Source organism: Neopelma chrysocephalum, unplaced genomic scaffold (genome assembly GCF_003984885.1).
Source record: "Neopelma chrysocephalum unplaced genomic scaffold, ASM398488v2 Primary Assembly neopelma1_23b, whole genome shotgun sequence".
NCBI lineage: Eukaryota > Metazoa > Chordata > Aves > Passeriformes > Pipridae > Neopelma > Neopelma chrysocephalum.
The window spans coordinates 6,477,872-6,505,599 of NW_020897692.1; the positions used below are offsets into that span (position 1 = coordinate 6,477,872).

Below are 27,728 nucleotides of genomic sequence, written 5' to 3' on the forward strand. Positions count from 1 at the left end.
CTCATATCATAAAATTGAATATGAAATAATTACCATAAATGAGGCAATTAGTTCCTACACCCTCTGCAACCTGGATGACATCCTTCTGTGTCATCAAAATAAAAGTTACTTGCAGAAAACACAGCACTTACTACCTTATCTCAGTCACCTGAGCTCACACATACAGAAGGATAAGACCAAAGTCTTCTAAATCAGCTCTCTCTGCAAAGAAATTAACTGCAAAGATTTTAACTCTATTTCTTTCTCCAAAACTACTGGCACTAGGACAGGCATGTGATTTTATCCTTAAACAGGGTGTTCCTTAGGCTCTTTGCCAGTTTAATTGGCTTATTCATATCCTTCCCTTCCAGATTACCTCAGGGTGATTTACATGTTGGAGGCCTATAAACACTGATGAATCAGTATATAAAAACCAAAAACATTGTTCAGTGTCTGACAGGGTCCTCACTGGCTTTTGCCCCCACATTAATTGTTCTTACTGGAACAACCTAACATACAATCAGCCTCTGACATCATCCTAATGTCACACAGAAAAAAAGAGCTTCTAAAACACAATGGGACTAATGTAATTTGTTTTTTACCAGTGTTTCCAGGTACTCTGTAATAGCAAGCAACAGGCAAGGTTTTCAAATGGGAAGATATATATGCTCTCAGCCCAGCTTCTTTAGTTTACTGGCCATTTTGAAGATTGTCTCCTTCTGATTTTCCACCAATAAACCACTCAGACTGAGCTCTAAAGAAATTCAAATACAAAGACATTTTAATTTCCTCTGTCTGAGAAACATAACTTTTCTTATAGCAGTTCAACAGCTACTCTAATATGGTTTTACTTAGAAAGAGCTGGTGGACTTCCAGTGAATTCAAAACAATTTCCTTCACATGCTGAACCTGAACTATCCCTCTAGGAAATTCTTTGCAAGCCAATTAAGGTCAACTTTACCTCCACCAAATACAGAAATAAGCAAAGATTTGTATTCATGAAAAAAGAAAGCGCTGAAAGAGGTTCATTTTACCTTTTTTGTTGACTAAAGTCTTGGACTTGTATGTACCTCTTTTTTTTTGTGACATGAACAATTTTCATAGAATCATAGAATGGTTTGAGTTGGAAGGCACCTTAAAGATCATCTAGTTACAACTCCACTAGATCCCATTCAACCTTGCCTTGATAAACTGGTTTTGATAAAATGCACCAGAAAACTTTACAGAACTCACTCATCTACATCTTTGGTAACAATTCAATATGTTTTGTCTCAGTACGCTCACAAAAAGCAGTCACTTCATCTCCCTCCCGGGGAAGATTACTACACCTCATATTCAGACATACTCCATTTTCTCCTTACATTATATGCCACTGCAGTGCCTTTCCTAAGCAAGTTCCCTGCTTTGAGACCACAGCTGTACTGGCTACACAGCCACTCATGGAAATCCCGCAGCCTTCCGATAAGTTCCCATTTTGCTTTCCAAAAAAATTCTCCATGCTTGATGCCAATCTCCCTAAGACCATTAACCAGCACTTTTTAATCCATGTCACGGTAATATTTCCATAATGTCTTTAAAAGCCACAGGTTGCTTCATAAGGCAGTCCTCACCGTTCTGGTACTTGTTTTCACAAGGAGCGTGGCATATCAGCTGCTAATAAAGGCTGTATTCTTTAATAACAGGGTCTTAAATACCTTCCAGAGGACCAAAACATCTCCACCATTACAGCTGAAATATTTCAGAGTCCAGCACTTTTAAATCAGAGCAAATGCCTTAAAATTAGCTTACCTGTTTGCACTGACAGTTGTGGTAACAGGTGTTATGCACTTGTAAGCTCTGCTTAGATATTAAAACTTGCACACAAATTCAATCATATTTGCATTCACTGACTGTGTTTATCTACAAAAAAATCTGCAATCTGTCATGCCCACATTGACTCTATATAACATGTTCATACAGAAGTTCCAAGAAACATCACAGAATTATTACAGTCCACATATGTAAATGCAAGTGAGCCACTGCATGAAGTTTTTAATATATAATACAGGAAAGCAAACACGTAATGAAATGGTGGGAAGAATGAGGGGTGAACTCCCTAGAATTAAAGCATATATGTACATAATTTTTATAAACAGCAAGAATGTTTCACTCCTACTAAATACATTAAAAACACAAACCAGCAAATAGGATTCAGATCTCACAAGAAGTCCATTAAAGGATCTGATCATTTAGAGTAATAAAGAAGTATTGCCTAACTGAGGGAAATAAACCCTTTTCCTGCACTCTAGACTCACTGCAGGAAAAGTGGAGAGCTGGCTGCCCTGTGAATTCCTCCTCTTTGATCCACAATGAAAAAGGATAATAAGGGTGTACGTACTCGCCCTTCTCTAGTTTTCACTTTCTTCAAGAAAAAGAGTTATGCTGATTCAGGGCTCCAGTCGTGGCCCAGGAAAATTTTGTCCTTGTACTCCCCACACATCAAATCTCTACTTTTTAGAAAGTTCTCAAGATTTTCTCTCCCTTTCCTTTATTCAATTAATTCTAGTAACAGCCACTTCTTTGTGGCTTGTCACCAAAATATTTTAAGCACTTTGAATCCTGTCTCGTTTTAGACTTGTTTCTAAAGGAGTCAGTTATGGCCTTCAGCTCTTTGTTTTTCTTTCAAAACCTTATTGAACTAGTTGTGCTGCTCTATGCTCACTTCAAGGACACCACGTTTTCTTTTGTCATGATAACTCTCACACTGGAATGTCTCAAGCTTATAAATGCAAAAATAAAACTATCTTTTCCATTTGTTCTTCTTAACAGCACCCTGATGGCTGCACATTTCAGATAACCGCTCAGAAGGACATGCTGGGGGTGCCAATGCAGAAAATGAGGCTGAACCCTTGCAAATTGTAGCTCAGGCAAGACAAGCTGCACATTTTATCCAGGAATGTTCAGGTTATGACTCTATATTTACAGTTTATGTTGCAACAGGGATTAAGAGCTTCAGTAGAGTCTGGCCCGCTCATCCACACTGGGCCCACATTAGTAGTGCCTTTCCTGTAACATTAAAGATAAGCATGTGTTGTGTGAGTGTGGGTATTGTATAGAAAACCTACTCCTGCTTCCACCCAAGTCAACAGGAAAACAAAACAGTCTAGGAGTCAGAGCTTTCCTTTCTTTACTCTTATTTAAATGTCAACCAGTGTTTTATGTAGTTGTTTATTAAATAATAATAACACAATAATGCCCAGAGGCTCCAATTAGGACTGGGAAGTCACTGCAGTGGGATTGTGCAAAGGCGGAGGAAGGGATGGCGGGCTGGGAATTGGATGGCTCCCCAGCGGTGAGGAGCAGGGGCTGGAAGCCAGCTCCTCTCAGCAGGCGGGAAGAGCTGCTCCCAGTGCTCCCCGCCACCGGCAGCAGCAAAGCCTTTTGTTTGTGTGGGAGTTTGATGCTACTTTGGTTTTCTGGTTTTATTCGTTTGGGGTTTTTTAATGTCAAGACATAGAATAACCAGGAAGACACACAAAGAGGTTTTCTTCAAAGCAGTTGAGCCCACAAAGGGGAAAAAAAAGTGTATGTAGATGTATATGCTAATTCTTATTAATTAAAACTGGAGTGCTGTGCTGAAGCTGTGCACAGGCTTTATTAGCTAATATTAAAACAAAGGGCTGATCGCCTTCCACAGAAATTTCACCTTGGCAAAGCCCCATTTGCTGCAGCAGATTACTCCTTACTTCACACCAATGTGAGCACAGGATCAGGCCAGGAGCCCTCAGGAAGGACTTGAAAGCCGATAACCAAACAAAAGGACAAACAGGAGGCACATGGAGAGGACAATCCTAAGGAGTGGGATAAGAACAAGCATGTTGCTCTTGGCAGAAAGCAACCGGCAAAAATTAATTGCGTAGTCAGTCTCTCGCTCAGTTTTTTTGTTTTGTTATGAAACAGGATTTGTTTTTATTATAGAGGAATGGGATATATTTCAGCAGAGGAATCTGAGCTGGATAGGCATTATGCCAGAAGTATATTTTATGGGGAGATTCAAATGAAGACAGCATGGATTTGGTTCACAAGATGGATGCAATTGTTTCAGGCTTAAACAAAAAGGGCAGCATGAGTCAAAGTCCTCTTAGGAAAGCAGGAGGAAGGAAGGAAGGAGGGAAGGAAGCAATTAGAGGAAAGCTGGGCTGAACCAGACTGTGTGGGATTGACACAAATCCCAAATCAATGCATCAGCAGGAGAATGCCAGGCCCCAACAATGAGGCCTGAAACCAAAGGGATGAACAACCAAAGAATGCCCAAGAAGGAGAACAAGTGTGATGAGGTGCTGCTGGTTAGTGAGGAAAAAGAGTGAGGAGGACAGTGAAAACTTCATCTCCTGAGATGGTGACTAGAGAGACCCCGAACTGTGGGTAGAAAGGAGAAACTAAAGATTCCATGGGAGAAAGTTCTAGAAAGCTGGTAATTCACGAGCATCTTCAGGCTGGAGGTGACCTAAGTCTGGGGAAGAATTTCAGAAACAACGTCTGAAGTGGGGAAACAGGTCACTGGAAATACTTCACAGAAGAACAAGCATGACCTAAAACTGGCTTTCATATGGGAGAGAAAACGGAGCAAACGAGCTTGGAGGATGACAGAATTACCAGTGGTGGTGAAGAAAGGACAAGGAAAGGATTCACCAGCAGAAGATGGGTGTTGTCCTTTGTTTTATGAATGGAAAAGGTATGCTAAGTGAGACGCACTGCATAGCATGGGCAGAGGTGGGCAGAGGTGGGGAAGCAGAGGGATGTTCGATCAGAGGTGGAGAAGCAGGTTAGGAAGTAGGTATGTATAAAAGGTACAGTACACATACATACCACCTGCCTGGGAACCAGGGAGCATCCCAAAGGCCAGCTGCAGAGGTAGGGAGGAGGTTTTTGAGAATGAAACATAGCCAGGTGCTATCTGAATAAAACAAAAGGATGGGTACAACAGGTAAGACAGTGACAGAGGAGCTGAACCTTAGTAAATGATCTGGAAAAATAAGAGCTTTAATTTAAGTCCCCAGTTCTTCACTGCTCGATGCAGAAAACTAGAATACTGAGCTTAATAAAAGTGAAATTTTCAGTTGGTTTCCACTGAGCTTCCATGCAAAATTTCCCAAGGGGCAACAGATCTGCAATGGAAAGTGTATGCTCATTTCTTACGTGCTGCAAGTGAACAGAATGGATAGTGTCTCAAACCTTCTCCTAGACCTGAGGAAATCAGTAGGAAATAGCTGATACATCTCAGTTGTCTCTTGTCCTATGCTGGTTTGTTCTTTTACATACTGGCACAGAAGAAAAGCCTTACCTGTACTATATCTCAGCCCGAGGAAGCTGTGTAAGCTCACGGAGGATCTAGGCTCTAGTCCATCACAACAGCAGAGGAACTTTTATAACTCAGCATATTTTACTCCAACGGCTCTTAATTCACATATTCAGTATTACTCACATGATTAATATTTGGCCTGTAATTTTTTTCAACATTCCAGTTCAATGGATTTTTAGTTGACTTGATTCTACTCTCCAGTTAATATGCAATACCATGCTGCTCCTTTACCCTTAGAATCAATTATTAAAAATTCTTTCACAAAGATGTAAGAGAACACTTTGGAAAAAAAACCTTTGCATAAGAAGTATAGTTTTCCTTTCTGCTAAAGCACTGTGGCAGTTTTCTTTAAGATCAAGAGCAATGCAGAGTTTAGCTTGGTGCAGTGTTTCTTCAAAATCCAGGCAGGGAAAATCATAAGTGAAGTTTAAAAATGTGAATTCTTTACAATAGTAAAAGGGATGAAGAGAACCAATAGCCACATGTAAATGTTTGCGTACTAAAATGTTTGACATCAGAGGGTAGGGGTGTGCAAGACATAATGATGTAAGGCAATCTTTCTTTAGGTTGCAGTAGTATTTCCAATACCCCGTGACACTGCCCTCCTTATACCCCATTATTTTTTTTTGGTGATCCTACACAAGGTTTTGACTGACAACAGACAGAAAAGTGCACTGTCCATGCTTCACTATTTGATGCTTTCCTAAAATTGTTGAAGTAATTGCAGTAGTCAGAGCTGCAAAATTTTACTCACTGCTTCCTAATTATTGTATATCCAGGTCTGTTAGCACAATTCATGCATATACACAAGTGAGTTTAGTAATTTTCTTTTTATAGCCTTGATATATTATTCTGAATAGAGGTGAACTGACTCAAATGGGTTATTCCTGCTTCACCTCCTTGCAAGTTGTTTTGGTTTAACTCCAGCTGGGAACTAACCACCACACATCCAATCACTCACCCTCCCCTGGTGGGATGGGGGAGAGAATTGGAAAGGTAAAAGTGAGAAAACTCACGGGTTGAGAGGAAGACAGTTTAACAGGGAAAGCAAAAGCTGCACACACAAACAATGCAAAACAAGGAGTTCATTCACCATTTCTCACAGGCAGGCAGGTGTTCAGCCATCCTCAGGAAAGCAGGGCTCCATCCCATGTAACAGTGACTTGGGAAGGCAAATGCTGTCGCTATGAACTTCCCCCACCTCCCTTCTTCTTTCCTCAGTTTTATATGCTGAGCATGATGCCATATGATATGGAATGTCACTTTGGTCTGTTGGGGTCAGCTGTCCTGGCTGTGTCCCCTTCCAATTCACTGTGCACCCTGAGCATCCTTGTTGGTGGGGCGAGAAACAAAAAAGGCCTTGACACTATGAGCTCTAGTCAGCAATAATGAAAACATCCCTGTATTATCAACAGTGTTGTGGTCACAAACCCAAAACCTATCCCACACTAGCTACTGTGAAGAAAATCAACTCCATCCAGTAAAAAGTTTAGTTTCACTGTGACTTCGTTGTTGTCACTTTATATTACAGAACTTCCTGGGTCATTCTCAATAGTCTCACATCACTGAAAGCAACTGTACCATACAACCCCTTTTTAAAGAAATAATAAGCCTTACCTAAAGCCCACCTAACCCTAGTCTAAAGATTTGATGTTGATTTTGTTTATTTTCACCCATACTACTCCTACTGAAAGAGTGCTCTGGAAACTGATTCCTCTGGCACTTATAAATCTTTCCCTTATTTAAAGTTTGGGTGAGGTAACTGACAGTCTTCATCACAAAAATAGATCTCCTGAACTTATTTCTTCCTTGTGTTTTAGAGAAAAATCATAGACTGAAACAATTATTTGGTTAGGGTAAAAATCCTTAAATAACAACACTTTAATTTCCTGCTCTAATTTTTCCATTTCTATTATCCTAATCAGCTCAGTCATCTTTACCTGTACAGATTCTTGTTTTAATTAATGTTTCCTGAGTATGTGGAAGTATATATAGAATTTTAGAGAAAATAGGTGTTTCGAATGTCTCTCATATTGTGAAATATACTTCTGCTGGAAATACCTTAGTAAATCAGGCCTAAGAAATAGATTTGTCCTATTGAAAATCAGTGCATGTTGCAGGTTCAGATCATAATTTTTCATACAGTTTACCAGCATCTAAATAAGCAGAGCTGACCTTCACTGACCTCTGCCTTTCACTCCTGTTCCTGTGTATCCTTCCTCTTTGGTCAGCACTATCTACATGACTGTATAGCAAAACAGACCGAGAAAATTTTTCCGGTTTTATTTTGGCTGTTTCTCCCACCTTACAACTCCTGCACTAACCTCCATTTTTTTCAACTTAAATCATCCTTCTCACCTGGCACCATACAAACACTTCACTGATGTTCTGACAGATAACCTTCACTACATTTTGGTCACAAAACTGGCAACTAAAACATGTGCCTGATACACAGGTAAGAAACCTTCGCTATGCATATCCAAATTCAAGTAGCATGACAATGCCTAAAGTGAGTTTTGCTCACTCAGGGTGAGGTGAACAAGTCCTAGAAAATAGCTCAGTTAATCCATGCTCCCATGTTGGCAAGCATGACAGGTTAATGAGAAATGAACCACTGCATGAAGTGGAAGGAATATGGTTAGATGGCATAAAAGAAAAGATAGGGACTGTGATGTGGACCCCACATCAAATTAATAGGATGTCCCAAGGAAAAGGAAGAGGAAGCAGAGTCAAGATGGTATATAAAGAGAATAAGAAGAAGACAGCAAAGAAAAGAAAACAAAAAACAATGGGGAAACAAAGCAATGGCAGAAGGAAGAGGAAGGAAAAAGAATGCAAAGCCCAACACTTGGTCACCTATGACATTTCCATCACAGTCCCAAAGCAATACACTGAAAGGGTTACTTTCCCACCTCATTCAAGGCTATAGAAAGGTCAAAAATCTGTCCTACATCTGAACTTGTCTTTTTAACAGGTGTTGTGCTTGAAGTGCAGATCCAATAAAATCTAGCACATCACCATTTATGAATAAGCTCTCTCATTCTCAGTATTAATAAAATGTGTGGGTATTATTTATTTTAAAAATGTGCTTATAATATATAATTTTAAAGGCACCCCATGTAGCACATAATGGGGCACTGCAAATTGGTTATATAATAAGTAAGTAGAAGAAAGAACAATATAAACAGTGGTTTGCAGCCTTGACCCTATGGTGTTTCCTGCCACAATGAAAGTAAAAACACATGTTCCCTGACAACCATCAAGCACTTTGTCACTGTTGTTGGACATTTTGCTGCCTTAGGGCTTGTCTACATGCAAAGCTACATTGGTTTAGCTGGGTTTAATTTGCTGCAAAGGGCTGTGTGAATTTTTGTTTTGACTTAAATCAGACTTCAGTTTGTTGATTAGGACAATCATGGTTCTAATCAATTGCTTACAATTATAGTGCTGCTTGTGCTGGCAAAAGCTGACTTTCTAGTAGCTTATCTTGACGAAGTTTCACCTGATTTCTCAGACTGTTTTAATTGACTTAAATTGCACCTGAATGGTCCTTAGGATCTAGTGTGACATGAGTTAACATAACCAAATCTTTGCTGCTGCTGAATGCAGAATATGTATCTAAAACATTAAGTTCAGTGGGAAAATGCTGGTTATTCTGAAATTTATCTTTTTTTCCAATATTGCACCCAAACACAAGCACTTCTCAACATATAGATGGTGGCAGAAGCAGGGCAAAGGACATTCCAAAATAAACAGGTACATCATACACACAGGGCTTCCTTAATTCAAAGCTTGCAAGAGCACTTTTGCTTTAGTCTTGCTGGGTGAAGGGCTTGGTAAGAGTACTCAATAATGATTCCTGAACACAGGGAAACTTATCTGCTTAGGGAAATGTAATAGAAATGAAGAATTAAACAAATGGAAAATGAGCCATCATTATTGCAAAGAAGAGTGTCCACAGAAGTAGTAGTACCGGTATAGTAATAGGAGGACAATTATAAGACTGTAATAATATCAGTACGTTTCCTGAGTCTTGCTACGGAGAATCAGAACTTGTCTTAGTGTTAGAAAGGCTTGTCAGCACCCTCCTTTCCAAGGAAAAACTCCAAGTACTTCCTGTGCAGAGGAAAAGCTCACAGCAGAGGAATCATTCTCCTATTTTCCATAATGAGTTTTAGGCCGAGGCGACTCAGGCAAACATACAGTGAATTTCACCTAATTGCTCCAACATTGTCACGAGCTATCTGTCCCAGAAAGCAAATCATTTGTTGGGCAGAAAGGTTCTGCCAGGTCACCCCACCACCTGGAACCTCGGCCATACTAAGGGCAGCACAACCACACTGCCAGCAAAGCACATTTGTGTTTAGACCGAATGGGTGCTGCTATGGCTTAATTAGCAATATATGCCACACACTGAACATGTATACAGCAATCCCTGCCTCCAACTGATGGTAATGTTTGTGGGATTTTTATACCGTTAGAGAAAGCCTAGCTTATATTTCAGAGCACAATAAAAAAACAACAAAGTATTAAAATTTTACAAGGTCATATTCATCATTTTATCTTCCAAAAACAATCTGTCTTTATGACCACGGTTAAATTAACAAGATACAGAAAAGGTAAAAAGTTATATATATTGTGGGGGGCTATCAACCTCTGTTAGCTTTTCCATCGGGGTGAACTGCAACACAGTTTATTTCAATCAGGAAGCTGCACAGGAAGGAGCTGTACTCTATCCACAAGCACTCTTCCCTCACCGCCCTCCTTAAGCAAGAATGCCCTTTATGCAATCGCGGGGAAACCAATCGGTTATCCTGTGATCCAGCTCCCGACACCGTGAGGCCTTTCCTGGCGTGTCCTTAGCTGTCACCTCCGACTCCCGCACGCTCCCTCCTCTGCCCTGGCCATGCGGGCCACTGAACGCACTTTGCCCCTTTTTCACATACAGATAAGCGACCCACGGACATACAGCCGCTGCCGCAGCCACTCGGAGGCCAGACAGGGCTCTCACCCTTTGTCCCGACGAGAACCCTTCCCCGAGACCCCGCCGCGTCCCACACCCCAGCCCGCACCCTCCCAGGGGGGATTTAAACCGGAGCCCGGAAGCCGGCGCGGCCGGCGCGGAGTACGCCGGGAATTGTAGTCCTAGGGCCCCCGTAGCCACCCGGTCTTTGAGCGTCGGGGGCGGGGCGAGAAAACCACGAGTCCCGTGAGCCTCCGCGGCGGGAAGGGGGGGGCTGGCGTTTGAACCGGCGGCGTTGTTGTTGACGCCATATTGCTGGTGCGGGGGTTACGGCCGGGAGCGCCATCGCCGCCATCGCCGCCGCCCGGGCCCCTCTGCCGCCATCGCCCCGCATCGGCCGCCCCACACCGCGCCCCTGGCACCGGCCCCGCGCCCCTCGGCACGGATCGCGCCCCCCCACCGGCCGAGGGCGGAATTTGTCCCGGCCGGGCAGGGCGGAGCGGGCGGGGAGAGCGGAGATCCAGCCGGACCGAGCCGGGGTTGCTGCTGCCGCTGCCGGGGCCGCTCCCCAGAGAGAGGCCGGCGGGGAGGCGGCGGAGGCGGCCCTGACGCAGCCGCCCCCTCCTTTCCCTTCCCTCCCCCCCAGCCCGCCCCAGACAGCGGGGAAGGCGCCTCTGGGCAGGGCCGGCTGCTGCTGCTCCCACCGCCGTCTGCGCTGCCCCTCGCTCCGAGCCCCCTTGGCCGCCCCGCGCCATGGCTTGCGGCGCCACTTTGAAAAGGACTCTGGATTTTGACCCGCTGCTGAGCCCGGCGTCCCCGAAGCGGAGACGATGTACGCCATTGTCAGCCCCGGCCTCGGCCGCCTCCTCCTCCTTCGCCGCCGCCGCCTCCTCCCCGCAGAAATACCTGCGCATGGAGCCCTCGCCCTTCGGAGAGGTGTCGTCCCGGCTCACCACAGGTGAGGGGACGCGGCACCCCCTGTGCCCGGCACCCGCCCCGGGGGCACTTCGGCGGGGAGGGGGCCGGGAAGGCGGCCAGGGAACGGGGAGGAGAAGGAGCAGGAAGAGGGGAGGGTTGGGTGGGTCTGGCGTCCCCCTCCAGCCATTTTCTGCCGGGCTGTGCCGCTGGCAGCGGCCGGGGCGATCCGCGGTCGGCTTGGCACCGACAGACACAATAGAAATGGCCGTTTGCAGCAGGAGAGGGGGAGGAGGAGGAGGGAAGGGGAGGAAGAAGGGGGGGCGGGTTGAGCCGGTGCTGGAGGGTGGCCATAGGAAAGGGGTCGGCGAATGCGGGAGGGAGACTGGAAAAAGGGGCCTGAGCGGGAGAACGGGGCGGAGGGGTGTGCTGGGTGGAGGGGAAGCTTTATCCTAGGAAGGGGGGATGCCGGCTTTTTTTTTTTTTCTCCTTTTCCCCGGGTGCCTGGATGTAGCAAGGAGAGCCGCAGGCGCGAGTCGAGCTGCGGAAACGCTGGGGGTGGCAGGGGCTAGGGGTGTGACCGAGATTGGGCTGGGGTCGGGAGTGGGAGCGCCGGCGGGACCCTGATCACTCCCTTCCTCGCAGCCATTATCCATGGGTCGAGGCGGCGGCGGCACCTCCTCCTCCCGTTGCTCAGATATCGTGGGGGGAGGGCAGGAGCTGGAGGGCCGCCTGTCATCCATCACCCGCAAAACACCAATGGGAAAAGGGAAAAGCGGATAAAACAAAGGAGTGATTCTGCTCCCAGCCCCTTAATGCGGGCCACCGTCCCGGCTGACCCGTTCTATGGCATCCTTAAAGTTCCATAGGAAAACCGAGCGTTGAAGGCGGTTGTGTGCAAGGGTGAGAATTGCCTTTAGGGCAGATAAAATGGAATCGGGCGTTCTCCTCGTCTGGGAGACGCGGGGCAAGAACGAAACCCTTTAACATTCTTAACCTGCGAGAGATGAGTCAGCCGCGGCCCTTAAAGCTCCAGGTCTGCTTGTGTAAGGGTTGTCAATTAAAAATCAACCGAGTTCTTCTTAGCAGCGAGTAGGGAGAGAAGAAAGGAATGAGTCTTGGCTGGGCACTCCGGATTGATTGGCCCGTGCTATGGTTAGTCCAGTGGGCAGCTTCCAGCAGTGCACTCAGGGACGGTGCAGCTCGCGGCCATGAGTGGCTGTAGCGCCGAGGTATGGATACATCTGTGTCCTTTGTGTGCAGGGGAAAAAAGCCATCTGCAGTTGTTGCAGCAGAATTCCTTCCACTGTTGCATTCGGTCCTCTCTTTTATAGCAAAAGTTGGCTCCAGATTACCAGGCAGTAAGTTTGAATGTGTTTTCGAATTGCCATCTCCTCCACATAGGGCAGTGCCATGTTTCGATATTCTTAGTTCTGAAAACTATATCGTAGAATACATTTTTTTCAGGTTTCAATAAAATAATAAAAAAATTGCTGTGGAGGAAATATATACTGGGCATACAGAGTTAAACTTGGCATCAGTGCCTTGATTTTTTTTTGAACCTCTAGGAAAAGATCTTGAATGAGTCAGCGGTCTGAGATGAGAGTTGTGATGGATGGCACTCCCTGATACAGTGAGGCATTACATGTACTTTGAGATGTATAAAATCAGAATTAATTTGATTCTCTTAGAGGATAAGTGTTGCTTCTTTACAAGGATTTCTTTTGGCTTGTTTCTTTAGGATTTGGAGAGCTTAGGTTATGAATATTTAATATAAATATCATCTGGCCAGTAAATATATATTGCGGAAAGGAGACAAATCGATAAGATTTTCAGTAGAGACAACCTACAGCAGTATTTGAGGTAATACCTAAGCTCCTATCTTAATAATTCTGAAGGGCTTAGAAATCGAAATGTTACTGAAATTGAGCATATACAGGCCTCATCTGCTGAGAAAATTAGAGGTGCAGGTAGTAATCTGTGCGAAAAGGTGATTCTGGACAGCCAAGAGTGTATTTTATGTAAGCCATTTGTATGATGTAATGAAGAGGGAAGGACAGTAAATCAAAATGTTTCTTACAGTGCTTGAAGCATTCATAAATTGTGCATGTTTACATGGATTTGGCTTAAAAACTCTCTCTTTGGTTTATGTTACAGGAAAAAAAAAAATCTTTAAACCATGCTGGTAAAAATGTGTCTGTTAATCAGCTTACTTAGTTTTTACCTTCAGTTGAATTTGGGGGTATTACCACATTGTCTGTATTTCATTTCAACCATTAGTGAGCAAACCAGACCGTATCATTTTAAAGGGGACACTTGAAAGATTGTGTGGGATTCATCTCATCTAACTTTGTAAATGTATGTCTGACCTAATAGTTTCTAGTTTTCTTGATAGTTAGTTGGAAGAAACAGATGGTTTATTCTAGAGCTCTGATTTAGGGTGAGGCAAAGTGTGCTGCAGAAATATGTATTGCTTTCCAGTGACTGCAAACTGAGTTTGTGACCATGTAAGCATTCAGATGTCTACATTAGGGTTAGATGAATCTTGCTCTGTGTGAAAAGAATTCCAGTCTGACTTGAAAAGTGTTCCCAACTGAGTCACTGTTTTGTGTTGGGAAATTTATTAACAATAGCCAGAATTCAGTTGACTTCACTTACGGTTTTCTCAGTCTGTTACTGTAATGCTTAGATTTCTAGCACTTAAAAAATGTCTGTCTGAATTTTGTTTAATGAAAAGTAAGGGTCATATGAAATCAGAGCTCTGGATATAAAACCCAATGCTTATACTTTAAGTTCACCCATAAACATTTCTCTTCTATTCTGTCCTGGTAGTGTTTAACTTCAGCCAGTGGAAACTATATCAACACCAGGATTTCTTACTACATTGTTCATTATTTCAAAAAAGAATTATCTGGAAGTAGAATACAGATTGATTGAGGGGTGTGCTAAGAACTGAGTCAGATGAGAAAACAGCTGCCTGTATAGAGTGGTCATAGACAAATAACCAGCATGTAAAATGGTGTTTTTAAAACTGTGTTCACTATAAGGGGTGCAGAACATACCTGCCTGGCATAAAACGGGTTTAGTTTTGAAAGAGTGGCTCCTCTAAGAATTTTTCTATTGCTTGAATACTACAGATGAGTTTTAGTTTCATGTGAGTTCTACCTATAAATGAGACTGTTCTGTATAATCAGAATAACTGCAGTTGGGTCAGGATGCCTGTGAATAATGCATTACACTCGTTGGGTTTCCTCTGAAGTCAGAAGGCTGCTGTTGAAAGCTGTTAAATGAATTCTAGAGGGTGAAAGGAGAAAGCAGTGGCAGTTCTATTTTTCTGTTCTCTGCTGGATGTTTTGGAACCCTTGTTTTCAGTTTTACCCTGATGAAAGATTATGTTTGGGAGTGGGAAGAAAAAAAAATTACGCTGACATTTTTTAAATTCAGAGGCAAGTCAGTTGTTAAAAGCCTGCATGTCTGGATATTTCTGAGGTTGAAGCTACGGTGGCAAATACAGTCCAAAGAGATGGGGTGGGGGGTGTGAGGGAGAGGAGTGTTGACCTTAGGGATTTAAATCTCCTAATTCCCTGTACATAGTAACTGTAAAGACAAACTGAGATCGGTAGCTTTTTTTCCACACTCCATCCAAAATCAAAGTTTAACTTGCCAGTAGAACTTTATACAAGAATGTTGTAGTTAAAAGCTGTTCATGAAATCACTTAAAAATCCACAGACTTTTGCACGTGCAGGTTTTCCTCCATCTGAAACATTCATCTGCCTTAACACTTCCCCAGCAACTAACTAATGTTCCAAACCAAAAATTGCAGTGGGTGGAGCTTTTGAGAACAGGCCTTCAACTCAGGTCACTGGTTGAAATCCAAGCAGAGATAATGTCAGAAGTTTGACGGAATGTGGAAACTATTGAATTTATGCAGTACTTAGTAATGAGTGTGCCTAATTGATATTTACTGCTTTAAGGGCAGTTATATGGTGAATGTACCTAGTTACAGATTGCAAAGGGAGTTGGTTGTAAGAGTCCCTCTCTCATGAGGGACACTTTACAAACAGAAGGTAGATGAATTTGCCTTTAATATATACCTTTTTCTTTCAGAGAATAGTCTGGAAAAAATTGATATAATGGACACACATTTTCAAAGTTAATGCAAGAAAATTACTTTGCCCTTTGAATAGGAAGAACTGTTAGTCTTTCCTATAAGCTGTCCTCCTATGACCTTTGAGTTGCCCTCTTGAGCAAACGGAACTACTTCTGTCTCAAACTTGATCAGGCAGTGGCCAAGTACAGGTTTGGCTTTTAAAGAACAGATCTAAGGGCTTTGGAATGTGACATAGTAGTGCTGCATCTCTTTCTGCTTAATTTCTGTTTTTTTAACATTTATCCACATGTGTATTTATTGCTAAATTATCTTGGTGAGATGCCAGATTTCTCATTGTGCTCCAGTATTGCAGAAATCATTAGGATTTTAAAAAACAAAACATTCCCACCCCTTAAAAAAAGTCACGTAATGGACTTGATAATTTAGTTTATATGAGAAATTTCTGCATAGATGCCTGTGGTGACTATAAATATTAAATATCCTTGGTTGTAGGTGTCATAAAATGTTGAAGCAGTTTTTTGTTTCAGTGGCAAGTCTGATTAATGCAATGTGACAATTTTTTATGTGAAGGGAAAGATCTAATTGCTGTGTCTAATACATTTTGCATTGCTTGATTTATTTTTCATTCCTCAACTCCTTGATCAGGAGAACTGGGATTTCCTGAAATAACACATTTGCAGAATGAGCTAATGCATATGTGAGCATCCAGCTTGTTGTGGGAGAAGCAGAACTTTCCTCAGCCTGAAACCCTAAGTAATTGAATCTCGAGAGGGAGCCTGCTCTGTGCTGCAGAGTCCATTGCGAGCTGCTCGTGTCCATTGTGTAGCTATAGCAGTGGCTGTGAAGTGTCACTGTGTACCCGTTATCAGTGTTCTCTCGGGCTTACAGCATGCTCCTCTGAGGTGAGCATGGTTTCCAAAAGTATACATTCTGTTACTGGAGTCTTAACAGACCATGCCTAATTAAGAAACATCAGTGGAGTAAAATGGTCACATCAGTGTGACCAAAGCAAGAGAGTAAGAGGACTAGCTGGGTTGTAATGCCTGTCTTTGCCTGTGAATTCCTTGGTTTAAGTAGGTAGAAAAAAGCAGGGAAAACTGTTACCTATTGCTCTGCTGCAGTGCTGCCCTTAGGGGAAGCTGGCATCTTAAAATTGACATTCTCTGTCAGTAATCTGGTAGAGAGACCAAAACTAGGCTTATGGTAGCATCACCTAGATGTTGAATAAGGGTGAAGGCCTAATAGAAATGTTATGCATAAATTTGAACTAGGGACGCTGGAGCAGTTTTGCTTTAACAGAAGGTGAAATCCCTGAAGATGCATGCTGTTGACATCAGGATAGCATTTGATTATTACTCAGAAGAAATCTCAGGCATGGTTCAAGTTTGAATACATATGTCGAATACTGACAATGCAAACTGAAACCTGAGCTTAAGGTTCCATTTCAGGCCAGGAAAACTGCTACTCTGATTTCAGCCTATTGAGTCACCTTCCTGTGTGTTTTGCTGAATTTTCCTTCAGCTAAATGAGAGAAGCCAGAAACTGAGATGAGAGATTGCTAGTTTAAAAACCAAGCCAAAAGAAGAAAAATCCTTCTGGGGAACAATCAGCACCTACACAGTTGATAAGCAGTTATTAAAATGGAGAAAATAATTGTTTGCCTTGTTGCCTTTTCATGTTGCACTGCTGTTTCCTTTGTACATAATTTATAGGTAATTACAGGTCAGGATGAAGTAAGTAGATAACAGAATTTTGGAAAAGATTAACTTGACTTTTTATCATGGCTTAAAGGAAGTTAGAAGACTTCATCACTCCTCAGAAATGAATATTTGGCTTTGTAATCCATTAGTGTGACAGATCATATTTCAGATGTCGGACTCTGATTTGCCCCCTTGACTTTTCATCCTCTCTTCATTAGGAAATCTTCGTTCTCTGAGTTGCATCTCAAGTTCTGAAAGAAAACTGGTGTGAAAGCTGTCCTTCTTAATGCAATATTTCGGGAACCTATGTACTCAACTTTGTTCTCTCAGTACACAGCTCCAGATAAAAAAAGTGTCCGTGCATTTCATTGTGTTGAGGTATATTTGACTGAATCCCTTCAGAGGTTACAGTGAGACACTAGCATTTTTGGTTTATCATTCTTTATCTTAGCCTTGAACCTGAAGGAGGAGAAGGTGGTATAAAACAGATTCTTGTGTAGCTGGGAGAGAGTCATAGTCATCTTGAATTTGAAATGTTATTTATGAAGTACTAATTCATTTCAGTGCGTTAGCAGTGTGGCTTTTTCTTACTGATACCCTAGATTCAGCAAGTCTCATTTTCACTTATAGCACCTCTGCCTGGTCTTCCCTGCTAAATAGCTCTGTGCCTTCAGAGGCATCTCTAACCCCAGTAGGAAACACTGAGTAGAGGGGATAAATTGAGATTAAAAAGAAACTGAGGATAGGCCACAGTGATGTATGTTTAATCACATTAAATATATTCCTTTCGTCACCTCAGATGAAATAACTGTATGACCTACAACGTTTGATTTGAACTTTAGCACCTATAAGATGGATGAAAGTATTTCTTTAAAATACCTAATAAGTTGTAATATGGGATTCAAGTTCTTACTTCAATTTTATAGTCCTAGAGAAACTCACATAAACCAGATTTTCTTTAATGGGTGTACTTTAAGATTCTAGTTTCTTATATAAAATAATTTGTTAATTAAAATGCATGTCATTTTGGTAAAGGACAATTTGGGCCTCTACGTTGAGGAACACATAAAAAAACCTGTGCTGTGTTTGACACCAGTTAAATGCACATTTTAATTCACTTGTCAACTGCAGAGGGAATAGTCAGAGCTAATTGGAAGTAAGAGAGGTTAAGAAACTAAACTTAAAAAAGGCAGGAAGGTTTTCTGGAAGCAAAACTAGGTTGGATCTGCTAACTCTAAGCTTTGTTTAACTGGGCCAGAGTTTTAAAGGTCTTTCCAGTTAGATGTCTGCTATATAGGTATCGTATGGTTTGCACTGCCTTAATATTTCATGACTTCTCTCAGGTGCTGAGATGCTATAAAAACATTTTCCACATATTTTTGTGGATTTATGAGGCAGAACTGAAAATGACAGAAGTATCTTAGTGCACTTAAACAAATTTTCTTACTGTACTAGATAATTTTAATTTAGCATTCAGATTTTCATTTAAAATGAGTCATAAATATTTGCAGTCTTACATTTCACTTCACAGTGAAGCCATTTTCTTTAAAGTCAAAGATTTTATGCCACTGTAAGTTAATAAAAATGTCTGCTCAGTCTTTGCTGGTCCAAAAATGTGCCTGCTTTATTTGAAGCATTCCTGGTCTGATCACTTATGTGAGAAGTTATTAAAAGTTTGGTGCTATGTTAAACTTGTGTTTCTTGACTGTTAATCTCGATTTTATAAATCAGGAAGGCATGAGATGAGTCATTCTTACAGTCACTTTGCCTACTATCAGCAAGGTACTGAGTACAGCTTGTAGTCCAGTTCTCTGTACTGAGCAATATTGCCCTAAATCTCCTAAGTTTGTCTGAATAGAGGAATATCATTCACCAAACTAGGTTATGTACATGCCAAAGGAGTGTTCAGCCAGGCCTTAACATTTCAGGCTGTTTCCTCCTGGTTGCTGTTTGCGATGTAGGCAGTGTCATGTTTATTAAATAGTCTCTTCCTCTATCTCACTATGCTTAGTTCTCTACCTTTACCTGAAGTCATAGTAATGCAAACTGTCAAAGTGATTTTGTCAGGACAGGGATTTCCCAATGTATCTGTCATGGTGTTTTTTGAGGTTTTTGATTTTCGGAGCTAGATTTGAAGGTGGCAAATTAAAAAGTGTTGCCAAATTAGAAGATGAAACTGCTGTAATAAAAGAGACTTCTTTGTCCGAAATTCAGTATAATTTGGAATAGAATAATGTGTCTTTGGTGCACAAATCTTCATTTTCTATCCTAGTCGTTACTTTTTTCCCAAAGTCAGTACCTAAATTCTTTGCCGCCTTTCCCTGTTTCCCTACTCCTCACCTCGTTGCTTTTACTCCTTCTATTCTGCCTGGTATTTTAACATTTTCTCTAAATTATTGCCTGTTTAATTTCCAGGGTTGTTAGGACTGGAGGAAACCTGGCTGATGATTGTTGATTTAACTCTTGCTGTTTTTTCAATTGACCAGTCTGTTTACTTTTTTTGTCCTCCATAATGTTGGTGGTTAATGTGGTTTGAGAATGTTTCTGCAAAAAGGTAATACAAAGGAGAGCTGTAGAGAAGATTTTTATTCAAGTTGTTACACTTGAAATTTGGCTGATATTTTTCGTGTGGGATTTGTAAAGTACGCCCAAGATGAAGTAGTCGTAGTGAAGGATGGACATAGTCTGTTACGTTTTTCAGTTAATGCAAATACAGTGTGAATGTGTGCAGTCATGTTTCTCATAGTGTAAACATGCTTTAGGACAGATGTGGTCTTATGAGCTAGTTTGGTTCTCTCTCAAAACTATGCAGGATCACTTTGTGATAACAGCACTTGATTTTGAGGAGTATTGTTTTACCACCATAATGTCACTGAGTAAAAATGTTGCAGGGCCATTCTCTGGCTGATGTGTGTGTGCCTCTCACAAACTCTAGATGGGATTCTGTTCAATTTTGGAAGCCTGAGTCCATCTTGGTTTAACACAATTTATATATTTCTGTACCATGCTGCAGTGTATGTATCTTGTCCTACAAAAAGTAGGAATCCTTAAGCCCCTCAAGTACTTTTCCCCCACTTCCTTAGTTTCCAGCTTTCCTGCTGTGTTTCCTTATTATGTCTTCTGCATTTACTGCTTCTTTGAACCAAGTTGTTGACCTCATCTTAGGGAGTCGAAAATTGTACAACTTCAGACATTGGACTAAAAAGGTATAAAGGCTTTAATCAATGGACAAAATCCAAGAAGCTCCTTTGCTGAAAATGCTGGTATTCCTGTTGACTGGAAACAATTTTCTTTCTTTTTGTAAATCAGAAGCCTCTACACTGACTTGCAGAATTGAAGAACCACGCCAATATTTAAACATCTGAGCTAAGAATTGTTGAACATTTGCTTCTGCTTGGTCTACTAGAGGCTTCAGCCACTGACTGAATAAGCTGGTAGCTGAAGTCACTTGCATCACATGGTTGCTTACTAGAAAATGATCAGATATGGAACCTCAGTAGTGTAGGGATCACAAATATGAAAATTAGTTGAGAATTTTGTGTTGGCAAAATGCAGAACAGAAATAGGAAGGTTCTGAGTGGAGTCCTTTGCAACTTTGACATGATCACATGGATTTGTATGTATCTGAGTTCTGGAAAGCTATCTTTGCCAAAAAGTTTAGAAGTCTCGGTAAAAGCCAATCCGGTAGGGATTTTTTTTTTTTTTTTTTTTTTTTTTTTTTTTTTTTTTGCATTTGAGCATTTAAAACTAAGAATTCTCATAAAGAGAGAGTTTTTAGAAGCCTCTTTATGGGTAGGTCTCCTTAAAAAATAGAAAATTACTTTTTTTTTTTAATATTTTACTTTGCTAGAGGATATGCAGTTAAGGCCACTAATGCACCTGAGAGCTATTTGGTACATGGAATTTCAGAGAAAAGGATTGGTAGTTCCATTGCAGGGATTGCATTTTCCCTTGTCATTCTGTAGTGGAGATGACGTTATTAGAATAATTTGCTGTATTTCATTTAGTGTTATCAAGTGCTGAACTACATATTGCCATACTCCTTTAAAAGAGACTATTGACCCATCTGTTATGTTTATTTAGATAGATCTGAGGCTGTCAGAAATGTTTTGAAAGGCTTCTGTGTTTTGCCTGTCAGTTTCCAATTCTTTGATATTTTAAGTGGTAGGTGCTCTTTGCATGTTGTCTAAATTGTGTTTTCTTCTTCTTCACTGTGCTGCCTGTAGGCCACTAAACATACAGAGTGGAATGGTATTTCATGTGGATGTTTTATTCTAGAGTCTCTTGTTACTCTTAAATGTATGAGTGATAAACCTTGTGTGGGGGAGAAAGATGGTTGCAAATTAAATTTATGAAGGGAAGATTATTAATACCAGTATAAGTTTTATAGCCTAATTTTTATCCTTGTGTATTGTATAGTCGATAGCTCCTAAAATTTAGGATGCCATTCATTTTTGTTAGCAGTACTCTGGCACCAATACTTGACCTTAACTGACAGTGTTTTTGCTAGTATTCTCCTGGTGAAAAAGGTCTGGGTTAACATTTCTTGTAAGTAGTTTAATTGTATATGTCTTGAAAAAAACATAGTGGGTTTTGCAGACCATGTTGTAAGAGTCTTTTGTCATCTGTTATTTGTCTACAGCAGTTTGGTGTTTGAGTGAAAATCAAGCAAAATGGTGACATGTAATTATTTTAGGCATTTTTTTCTTTTTATTTTAGAACAAATTCTGTACAACATAAAGCAGGAGTACAAACGCATGCAGAAGAGAAGACATTTAGAAAATAGCTTCCAGCAGACAGATCCTTGTTGTTCTACTGATGCACAGCCACATGCATTTCTCCTTACTGGACCAGCTTTGCCAGGTACCCAGAAAATTCCGTGTAATTCTGTGTGTTTTTAGACTCTGTGTAAATAATTTTTTCTAGTTACCTGGTGGTTTATGGCACATTCTCACCAGTTACTGCTGCCTTTTTTTGTCAATACTAGCATTGATCTGGAAGATGGTAGCTTCTCATTTTAAGAATCGGTAGGATGTAAAGCTGGCATTTGTTTTCAAGAGATTGTCCTGCATACCCTGTCCCTGATATTATAATAGGCTTTTGCAAAGCAGCTATTGTTGCACTAATATACTGTACTGTGATACCGTACTGTAATTTTTATATAAAATAGAAGCTTCAATTTGTACATGACAACTGCCATATAAATGGTGTTCATAGTGTTTGTGTAACACTCTTGGTGTTTTGATAGTTGTGCTTGTTGTCCATTACAGATGTGTTCCTTTTGAGTGTCCAGTTCTACTTTAATAGTAATTAGGGGGTTCACGTAGCAGAGAAAGATTTCTCCAGATATTTTGTAAACTTTCTGTAATGTAAAGGATGTGAAGAAAACTGATTATAAAAATGATTCTGATCTACTTGTAAATTGTTGTGCCCAAATATTTAATCTTAGGTACTTCATCTGCAGCATCATCACCATTGAAAAAAGAACAGCCCCTCTTTACTCTCAGACAAGTTGGAATGATCTGTGAACGTTTGCTGAAAGAACGTGAAGAGAAAATCCGTGAAGAGTATGAAGAAATTTTGACCACAAAACTTGCAGGTATCTTACAATTCAGAATAATGTGTTAAAGTGAGTTTGAAAGCTTAAAACTTTTTCTTATTTTTGTGATACAATATTGGGTTTTTTTTTTCCTGACCTATCTTATTAAGGAATGGGGTTACATGCAGAACGGAAAAAACAATGTTTACTCCCTTTTTTTGGTCTCTGCTGCTTTGGATAGAAACTATGACTCCTGGGTATTACTAATCAGTGAAAACAGTGGTTTTATTTCAATTAGAACTTTCTCTTGCTATCATGTCTGAGTTGATTGTTTCCTCCTCATTTTTTTCCCCATAAAGACTTTGTATTCTACTGCCCTAAGAGCTCTTTGTGAAGAACTTCTTGTGTTTGGGGTTTTTTTCCCTGCTTGGGAACTGACTTCTTTTTTCTGGAATTTGGCAAGATGACAGTACCTAAGATTTCCCTTTCTCTTCCCGGTATTAACATTACACTGCTGCCAGCAGTGTCTGATATCTGCCCGAGAGTCAGTTTAACTGCATTTCTGATGTACCGTGTTGAATTGTTGTATTTCTCACCATTCAGCTGAAATTTTTGGCACCTAATGCCAGCTTATCTTTCCAAAAGGATCATATTAATGTCAGCATTGTAAATATGACCTTTCTTCAGTTTTTGAAGTCCTCTACTTCTAAGCCTCTTGCTGGCATTTGAGCACCTAAATTCTGGTGCATTCAGAGTAGGTGCCTTCACAGTATGATCTGGTGTCTAATTTAATATTTAGTGTGATTATAATGAGCATCTGAGTGCACTGTTCAGCAGCAGACTTGCATTTGAATACCTACAGCTGATCTGCTTCCCACCTGAAAACACATCAGAATTAAAGTTTGCTGATCTCTTCAGGTGTGTGAATAAAACCTTCTACAGGGATGCCTGTGCAGAAAGTCACCAGACCTGTATCAGGCTTGTGGGTTGCCTGTGATAGTATTGTCTCTGCACCTGAGATTCAGTTCATGTTCTGTGCTTACTGATCTGCCATTTCTGTGTAAGAAATTCCTATAGTTCTAAATCTTTTGTAAATCTACATCTATTTACAACTCTAATTAGAGTCCTGAATACTTATGTTGCTTTGGGCCTAATGTTCCATTTCTGTGTTTTTCTTTTTAACCTGCTTCAAACTGATGAATTAGGACTGCAGAACTTTTTTCTCCTAATTTGTGTTTGTTAGGAATTAGGTTAGTTCTTGTATTCTCTTAAATGTATTTCATTTAGCAGTGATCATAACCATTTGAAGGCCAGATAGATTTACATTTGTTTCAGACGCTTTCAGAGTACCAACTTGTAGTTCTTTACAAGCAGGAAACTCTTCTGTCAAGTTCTTTATATGTGCTCCATCTTTCAGTTCCAAAGGGAGCATTGTCATTTTTGGTTTTGGGAAAGGAGGGGTTTGAATTCCATCTGGGGAGTTGTGGTTTGGTGAGGTGAGTTGGGTTTACTTGTTCTTACAATGGTGCTCACCAAGAGCAATTAGGAAGATCACGTTACTGCATCTCATATACGAGGCCAATAATACATTTTCAGCATTATGTGGGAATTTGGAAAGAGACTGCCAAAAGAATTTAGAAATTCCTTACATAGAAGGCCAGTTGTAGTTGTCTGCTGACAGAATGGTTATATGCTTTTCTAAACTTTGCGCAGTAAGGAGATTCTCATTCTTAGTGAAGTCAATGGAAATTAACTGGAAATTCCATAATAAATCTCATTTGAATAGCTTCTTTCAAGAGACTTAACTGAACATGTACGTTCAGATACTTTCCTTATTCCTTTCTGAATCACAGTTGTCGTGTAGGTAGTTAGCCAGGTACTGCCTATTCTTTTCTTTTCCCATGTTCTTTGTGAGCAGAGTTGCTTTTCATGCAGAATGAGCATTTGGTAAATGGAAAACTCAGATCACTGTAATGCCCTGATTTCCCTTCCTGCCTCTGTTACCTGAAACTGCTGTGTTAGCATGAACTTGGGCTTGCAAGGAGCTAAGTGAAAGACTGATTAGAAAGGTTTTCTAGAATATGTGAAAAACAGCCTTTCATATTAAAGGTCGAGGCGAAGACTATAGTAATCATATTTGTATACATGTCATTTAGCCACCTTTTGACTTAAAATAGGATGTATATAATACAGGATGACAGTGATGTAAGTATCTTTACCAGTGTTCACTTAAATTTTCAAATTGTTCATTGTAGGTTGCTATTACCTTTGGATTGCTTAACTTCTGAATCTGAATGCCACAAGAAAGGGGCTTTTTAGTAACTGGATTTTTTAAAATTTGCAAAGCCATAGTTCAAACAAAGATGATGTTACAAAGCAGCTGTGTATGTTGACATACGGCTTTAAAGAAAAAAGTTTGCAAGCTCATTTTTGGCCTTTAACACATAGTTTTAGGAAAAGTTCTAGTTGCTGTTATTTTTTGAAATGGTTTCTGGGCAACAGATTCTTCAATCTGCTCTTTGTGTTACTTTGTTGTTTGGCTACAGTCTTTGCACGGCTGCTAAAAAGCCGTTGGTTAGAACTGCAGTGAAACAGGTCCTGCTTGTGGGCAGAGGGGAACTGGCTGCTGTGACTCTGGGCCCCCTTGGTCAGGGATGAATGTCCTTAGATCTTTGGGTCCAGTCCATACTTTAGGCTGCTGCTGCACTACTTGCTGATTACTGATACCCTGTTTACTTCAAAGGTGAAGCTCATCCCTGCAAGAGGATGGGAACTTTAATGGGGCAAACCTGTGGGACTAGGAACCACTACAAATCTAACTGCATTTTTGGTTCAAGATTGCCTTCTTTGACCTTGCCCTTTTCTCAGAACACCCTACATTGCTGCACATGTATTTTTCCACAAGGGAGGAAGGGGAATGGAGAGGAGCGGCATCTGGTAGATATTACTCTCCTTGTTCAATTTCCTAATTCTGAAAGGTGATATCCTGCTGATGAGTGCAATATTAAAACTGAATAAAATACTGCAAATGTATTTGTATGTATGCGTGTATAGAAAGAATAACCTTTCTGGGAAATAACAGAGCTTAGTTCAAAGCCAAATTAGTACGTTTCATATCTAAATTTCATTTCAGATGGCACAGTAGCTGTTTTCATGCGGTCCACAGTCAACTATGTGTCTCCTATAGTAGCTACTTTTGTGATTGCAATTACCTGGTGTTAGTCACTTAGCATTTCATCCTTTTAGTTTCTCGTTTGCTTTTGATTTTTCTGGTGGTCACCAAAAAAGAATTTCTAACTCTGTAGCAAATCCCTTTCCTGCACTTCTGTCTTTCCATTTCATTGAATTAATTTTCTTACATCTGGTAGTGATAGGAGCAGAGAAATTGTTTCCAACCCTAACACTGACCTTAATGCCATGTTCACTGTAACTACTCTGCCTCTATTATGGATCTGTGAAATGGGCACACTTCATTAGTTCAAAATACAGTGTGTGACACTTAGCAGGAGTTAGGTATATTGAGGTCTTTGTTCACGTGCAGCATAATTCTCTTCAAGCATATTGCTGTCCTTCTCATTACAGAAGTTTGTAAGGGGAAGTCTTTTAATTAAGGGGATGTGCTGCATTGTTGTTCTGGGGGATAAGAAGGAAATGACAGCGATGAACTGTGTAATGTCACTTAAAATGACTAGTAGCGGGTGTGTGTATAACTTTGTATGATTTCTGTGTATAAAAATTAGCCTTGAATATTTTTCAGCTTGAGTTAAACTTAATGCACTTCTAATGCTTCATCCTTGCAGAACAATATGACGCATTTGTGAAGTTCACGCATGACCAGATCATGCGACGATATGGAGAACAGCCTGCCAGTTGTGAGTATCTGTTTCTTTTGGTCCCTGTAGCAGCATTGAATTACCAAATGTTCAATAATTTAAATGGCCATTGTTTGTTGTTAAGCTTCAGCTAGGCCCTAAGGTAAAATACTTGAAATGGATAATATGGAAGACTGAGGTTGAAAGGAAGGTGTGAGAGAAAATGAGCTTGTTTTTAAAACATGTAGAACTGTCTCCCGTAGCTTGCTGGGTTTTGATACTGCCATAGCAGGTTTGCAATGAGCTGGCATTTGTTACCTCTGTCATTAACTCTTGTTTTTTCTCTTTCCAGATGTTTCATGAATCACACTTTCTGCATATGTGGGCTGCCCTATACACCCTGTTTTATTGTTGCAAGCTGTCCCAGTAAAGACTTGCAGCAATGCCATATTTTTCCCCCCTGTGAACACAGGTTATTTCAAGCTTTTGTCAGTGGCAACCACTCTTATGCAGCAACTGGTTTTGGAGTGCTCCCTGATGTCAGTACCACCTGGATGTGGACCTTTGCTACCTGTAATAATACCAGTGGCCTCATTTGCTGTATCATTACGATTTGGCTTCTTATGTTAATAAGTTTGAAAAAGTAAAGGATTAAAGCTGGTGTTCTAGAAGTTGCCCTTCACTGGTTGTGTAAATAAAAATGTAGAATGACACTTCTGACTGAAGTTAGTGTGGTTTTCATAACTGTGCACTACAACAAAGCTGTAATCACAGTTAAGTTAGAATGTAATCCCAGGACAATTTTAAGCAAATAGCCCACAGTACTGCCTGTGAAATAGTGAAGGAGGGCATTTCTGTATTCCATGACTTTTTTGGGGGTTAAGAATGGGTTTATATGATTTCTCATTTTTGTAGTTTTTATTTATTCTATCAGTCTTTAACAAATGTTTATTGCTGCAATTTTTCAGTGTATCATTGTTTTACTGCCCTTGTAGTACTGGAATTTAGTTGGAAGAATAAAACATTTACTTCTAATCTGTTTTTTTTAATATGCAGGTGGAACTTTTGCTGTGTATGAATAAACTTAAATCTGAGTGTTTAAATGAAAACTTTATTTACTAGCAATAGTGGGTGGGTCAGTTTTAGATCAGGAGAAGGAGGTGGATGAAAATCTCAGGTCATTCTTCAGAGGCAAAGAAATCTTCCTTAGATTGGCTGTATTGTTTCTTCTTATGGAAGCATGTTTGGTACAGAACTGACAAGAACAGCTCAAACAGCTGCATTTGCCTTCCTTCAGATTTAAATGACACATCAAAGGAAATCTGTTCATAAGATAGAGTGGGCACATGGACTGCAAGCTGGAACTG

General features: G+C 40.7%; 1 protein-coding gene across 1 annotated transcript; it reads left to right on the plus strand.

Annotated features, from left to right (window-relative positions):
* The first annotated feature begins 10,597 nt into the window (after nucleotides 1–10,597).
* Nucleotides 10,598–27,396, plus strand: AKIRIN2 (akirin 2). The gene is made up of 5 exons (XM_027695645.1): nucleotides 10,598–11,241; nucleotides 21,730–21,873; nucleotides 22,460–22,609; nucleotides 26,350–26,421; nucleotides 26,714–27,396. The coding sequence occupies exons 1-5, from the start codon at nucleotides 11,037–11,039 to the stop codon at nucleotides 26,722–26,724; spliced, it is 582 nt and encodes a 193-aa protein (XP_027551446.1). The 5' UTR covers nucleotides 10,598–11,036; the 3' UTR covers nucleotides 26,725–27,396.
* The last annotated feature ends 332 nt before the right edge of the window (nucleotides 27,397–27,728 follow it).

What these genes read in the sequence shown, in the direction of transcription:
- AKIRIN2 (XM_027695645.1), top strand. Translation starts at nt 11,037, where the DNA reads ATGGCTTGCGGCGCCACTTTGAAAAGGACTCTGGATTTTGACCCGCTG. An exon ending in GTCGTCCCGGCTCACCACAG is followed by an intron (nt 11,242 to 21,729) that starts GTGAGGGGACGC and finishes TTTTTATTTTAG; the next exon opens with AACAAATTCTGTACAACATA. An exon ending in TTTGACCACAAAACTTGCAG is followed by an intron (nt 22,610 to 26,349) that starts GTATCTTACAAT and finishes TCATCCTTGCAG; the next exon opens with AACAATATGACGCATTTGTG.